Below are 5,000 nucleotides of genomic sequence, written 5' to 3'. Positions count from 1 at the left end.
CGAGATTTGTAATATTGGCCATTTCTTTCCCTACATTTACATTATTATTTAAAATCATTGTTACCAACCAATAATATCATGGTGTTTGTTAACGACAGAAGTCTGGATCTTTACCCAGTCCTTACCAACTACCGGAAAATCGTCACATTCGTTACGATACAATGCAAATGTTTCTTATTCTAATTTCTTCTGTACATCATTGTGGCCTCTATGTGAGCACCGGAAGTTCAGATCCAAGTTCAAATCGGACAAAAATGTTATTTTTTGGTCTGCTTCTTTGGCATATAAAGAAAGTTAAACTTTATCACGGATCCGAACCATCAATGGTCTCGGGTACTCGACTATATAATTTGAAGCTAAATTAAGTTACAATTGTTTGGAGCCATGAAAAATGTCCATTTACAAAATGATATGATAACATAGAATGCTCTAGCACTTTTGTACCATTTTATTCCAAAACATATTTAGTATTCTCCAAAATAAATGAAGAGAACTGGTATACGATATATCCAATTGCGAATTCCATAATCCATCTTTAAACATTACAAAACTAGTTTGTCACCAATATCGGATTTTTGAGTCTATGACTTTTCTTGAATAAAGAATATTTAGAATTTTTATCTTTAGACAAAAATATCACAGTACAATTTAATTAACCTAGTTTAAACTGTAGCTTTTATAGATAGAAATATCCACATAACGTGCTAAAATGCGCTTCACAAGGGTTCACTATCCAACAGCAACAAATAAATATTGCAGGACATACTTGGAGCATGTTAGGCAATAGTACTTTTTTTCTTTTTTTTTTTACAGATGTAACGTTGTTAACGGCTAGATTACAACTGGGTACGGTGAGAGAATGTCTGGAAAGAGGCTTTTTCATAGGAGTCAACTCTGCGCTGAGAGAATGTCTGGACAGAGACTTTACAAAGGACTCAACTCTGCGGTGAGAGAATGTCTGGAAAGAGGCTTTTTCATAGGACTCAACTCTGCGGTGAGAGAATGTCTGGAAAGAGGCTTTACAAAGGACTCAACTCTGCGGTGAGAGAATGTCTGGAAAGAGGTTTTCCAAAGGACTCAACTCTGCGGTGAGAGAATGTCTGGAAAGAGGCTTTACAAAGGACTCAACTCTGCGGTGAGAGAATGTCTGGAAAGAGGCTTATCAAAGGGCTCAACTCTGCCCCGCTCAGATTGGAATTCTATGCCTGGACCTTCCAATCTTTATGCGACTGTCATACCACAAGACCAAATAGCGTTTTGGTCGTTCAAAAAGAAAACAAATGTGTTAACTATCTCCCTCCATCTATTTTCAGAATTTTATCCGAAACTTCATACTCACCCAACACAAAAATAGATTTTTCAAACGGATGAGTAACGTATATTTTGTTCAGAAAAATTAGGCCTGATTCTATCGCAATGACTATACTAAATTAAATCAGAATAAGAAAACTGTTAGTTACATCGTAACGAATGTGACGATTTTCCTATAGGTCGTAAGGAGAGGGTTCAAGAGTAACCGAACAAACATCTCAAAACATGAAACACAATCATTACAACTGAGACGTTTAAGCGTCACTACGACTATCATTACATAATATAACAGACCAACTACTTGAATATTCTAAATATTTGTTATAGAAAGAAATTAAATAATGTAGTTGCTATAATTAACTAAGGGTAAACTAACATTTCAAAATCGTAAAAATTTTGAATAAATTTAATGAATAAGAGGTGATCGTGAAGTTCTGTAACTGAAAACAAAACTTCGCAATTCTACGAATTTATCGTATTGTGTGGCAGGTCTGGTATATCATGCAAACTACCTGATTTAGGAAGGGTACAAACTGTTGCCATCTTGGAGGTACCAGACGTTACTTTGGACCAAGTCTTGTCTGAATTCATTATTGAAAAACCTTTGCCAGACTTCTTCACTACAAGGATAATATTATATAAAATAAATTTATATGAAACAATGCAAATGATAATGAATCTAGATACTGAAAGTAATATTTGTGATTGTTGTATGCTGATGATAACGGCGATAATTATAATGATGACGGGGATAAAAAATAAAAGATGATGATCATTATAAAATCGTCGTCATCAATCATCACTATATTATTATTATTATTATTATTATTATTATATTATTATTATTATTATATTATTATTATTATTATTATTATATTTATTATTATATTATTATTAATATTGTAGTAGTTTTGTAGTAGTGGTAGTCGTAGTCGTAGTAGTAGTAGTGTAGTAGTAGTAGTAGTAGTAGTAGTAGTAGTAGTAGTAGTAGTATTAGTAGTAGTAGTAGTAGTAGTAGTAGTAGTAGTAGTAGTAGTAGTAGTAGTAGTAGTAGTAGTAGTAGAAGTAGTAGTAGTAGTGCGAGTTATGATAATTGTAGTAGTATTAGTTGTAGCAGCGACAGGCTGTTATTGTGATGTCGTTGATGACGGTGACATAAACTCATGTACCTTTATTCCAATTAGTCCATGTGACCTTTGACCCATCTTTCCATGATAAAGTGCCATCATCGTCTTGGATTCCAATCCATATCCTTTGACCCATTCTGTACCGATATTTAATAAATAAATAAATAAATAGATTTGGTGTAAACAATGTTACTACAACTTTAGATTTCAGTGGTAGAAGTGATACCATTATTATTATTATTATGATTATTATTATTATTATTATGATTATTATTATTATTATTATTATTATTATTATTATTATATTATTATTATTATTATTATTATTAATATTATTATTATGACATAAAAAATGGAAAAAAAATGGTAAATGGAACCAAAAACGTAAACTGATACCATTACTAACCACACAAAATACAACAATCGTAATACCACCAAATACGTACAATAATAATAATAATAATAATACATAATAATAATAATAATAATAATAATAATATAATAACAACAACGAAATAATTTTGCCATCACCATATTTCCCCACCACCATCACTACTCACCACCACCCCCATACCATTATCACTACCACCATAATGTCATTGTCAGAGGTTCGTACTGTCATCAGGGTTGTAGGTGGACGTGTCATGAGTAAATATCCCTTAATTTGAGTTTGGTTTTAACGTTTGTATTACTCTGTGTGTTAATGTTTACAAGAGCTGGTGCGGGTCGTGGTGAACTGTATTTAGATGTTGGTCGATGTCCTATCTAAAAACTGATTTTCCTTTGTTTTGATTTCTTGTGCGCCGCCCATGACTGCCCTCGAACGGAATTGGAGCGATCTATATTCATGTTTTCGTCTAACCGAGTCATCAATCACGTGATTTAATGAGGTCCAACAATTGGATATTTCTTATCAAATGTAAACGCACTGCTTTGTCTCTGAAATTTGTAAACATACCCATTTGTCAAGCTGAACACAACGACCAATCGTAATGTCAGATAATTCAAAATCTGTGAACCACTTTTCACTATGTAGGTCACTTTAAGGCACGCTTTGGAATGTGACCAATGACCTCGAGCACATGAAAAGGGAATAATAGATCATGCCATTGATAAAAAATAGAAATACTAAAAATTAGCAAGCACAGTGAATAAACTGTATGGCTATAAATTGAATTTAATTTTTAAAATGGGTGTGCTGGAAAAATCCATGATAAAAAATTATGAATAAATATAAACATCACATTTAAACTGCAATTTAAAAAAACATTTAGTCATATGCACAAGATGATAAAAAAAACTATAGAAAATTTATGGAGAAAGAACTTGAAGATACGCAACTAAATTAAAAACAATCACAGATATTGTAAACACGCTGCCTGTAAGGCGTTACTACACCCCTCCTATATTATATTTACCAATCTCGTTACATCAAACATTTCCACGGATCTTCTCATACAAACTTGGATTTATATGCGTTTCACTTCACTTGTATTTTAGAAAATAATAAAATCATCAATGTTGTCTTACCTTAGAGATCAATTGCATCATTTTCTTCCTGGGATTTTGGCATCGCGATGAATCCATCACTTTTCATACATTCCTCCCTAGCATCGGCATAAGATAACATCCGAGCTGCCAGGAGTCCATGGCAGGCATTGTTGACCATCTTGAAACCAAGTGGACATTCTGTATTTAAAAAAGCATGCCAATAAATGTAATATTCCATCTGTGTTATTCATTCTAATACTCTTAAAAAGGATTATATTCTCAAAGGTTTTTGTTGACTCGTAAATTGCCAATAGAATGGATGAAAGTCCTGGGGCTAAGTGTACACAAATTTGTTGTAATGATAGTTGACCACAATTATTATGTGCTTGTTTTCATATTGTTGCAAGGTTGTTGTTGTTGTTGGGTTTTTTGTCTGTTTTTTTTTTTTTTTTTTTTTTTTTTTTTTTTTTTTTTTTGCTGTTTTCTTTTTGGTTAAAATGTTTATGCCAGAAGGCAGGTGGTAAGGCCTCCAGATTATGACTTGCAGGTCAAAGGTTCAAAACTCGCTGAGAGAATTATTCTGCGATTTTCTCACAAGAAGTAAAATTAATACCTCACAGGTAAATTTCTTGCCTCTATCAATAAGAAAAAATTATAGCATTGTATAGATTGATTGTCTCCACCTATACCCTAAATATTCTGCGTTGTTTTAAGTACACAGTGGGTCTATATATATTATATATATATATATATATATATATAAATATATTATATATATATAATATATATATAAATATATATATATATATGTGTGTGTGGTGTGTGTGTGTGTGGGTGGGGTGTGTTCAAAAATAGATAAATCCTTTGAACCTTTTTAATTCAAGAGTAAAGACAAACTTTGTGATATTTAACCAGTTAAATTATATTCACAAATTTTAATATCATTTATCAAAGATTAAACTCGAATCTCTTTATATATTCTAGTTTGGCATATTGAGTTAATAACAGAAACAGTTCTTTTTTGTTGCTGATAGAACAAGCATAATATTACAACCCTTTCACGACAAAATT

General features: G+C 32.0%; 2 protein-coding genes across 2 annotated transcripts in view; both read right to left on the bottom strand.

The window, feature by feature from the left end:
* Positions 1-2,574, bottom strand: part of LOC144974598 (uncharacterized) — a 21,893-nt gene extending 19,319 nt beyond the window's left edge. The window contains exons 1-2 of the mRNA XM_078917619.1: positions 2,481-2,574; positions 1,824-1,931 (exon numbers count right to left, since the gene is read on the bottom strand). Coding sequence (XP_078773745.1) covers positions 1,824-1,931; positions 2,481-2,574 — 202 coding nt within the window. The remainder of the gene's footprint in view (positions 1-1,823; positions 1,932-2,480) is intronic.
* A 1,395-nt stretch (positions 2,575-3,969) lies between these two features.
* LOC144975785 (uncharacterized) overlaps positions 3,970-5,000 on the bottom strand; it is a 12,850-nt gene continuing 11,819 nt past the window's right edge. Inside the window, exon 7 of the mRNA XM_078919973.1 lies at positions 3,970-4,127. Within this exon, the coding sequence (XP_078776099.1) occupies positions 3,970-4,127 (158 nt within the window). The remainder of the gene's footprint in view (positions 4,128-5,000) is intronic.

This window comes from Berghia stephanieae, chromosome 6 (assembly GCF_034508935.2).
Source record: "Berghia stephanieae isolate SIO BIC M18660-M18661 chromosome 6, UCSD_Bste_1.3, whole genome shotgun sequence".
Taxonomy (NCBI): domain Eukaryota; kingdom Metazoa; phylum Mollusca; class Gastropoda; order Nudibranchia; family Aeolidiidae; genus Berghia; species Berghia stephanieae.
The sequence above is the reverse complement of the archived record's forward strand: the minus strand, read 5'-3'. Positions and strand labels throughout refer to the sequence as shown.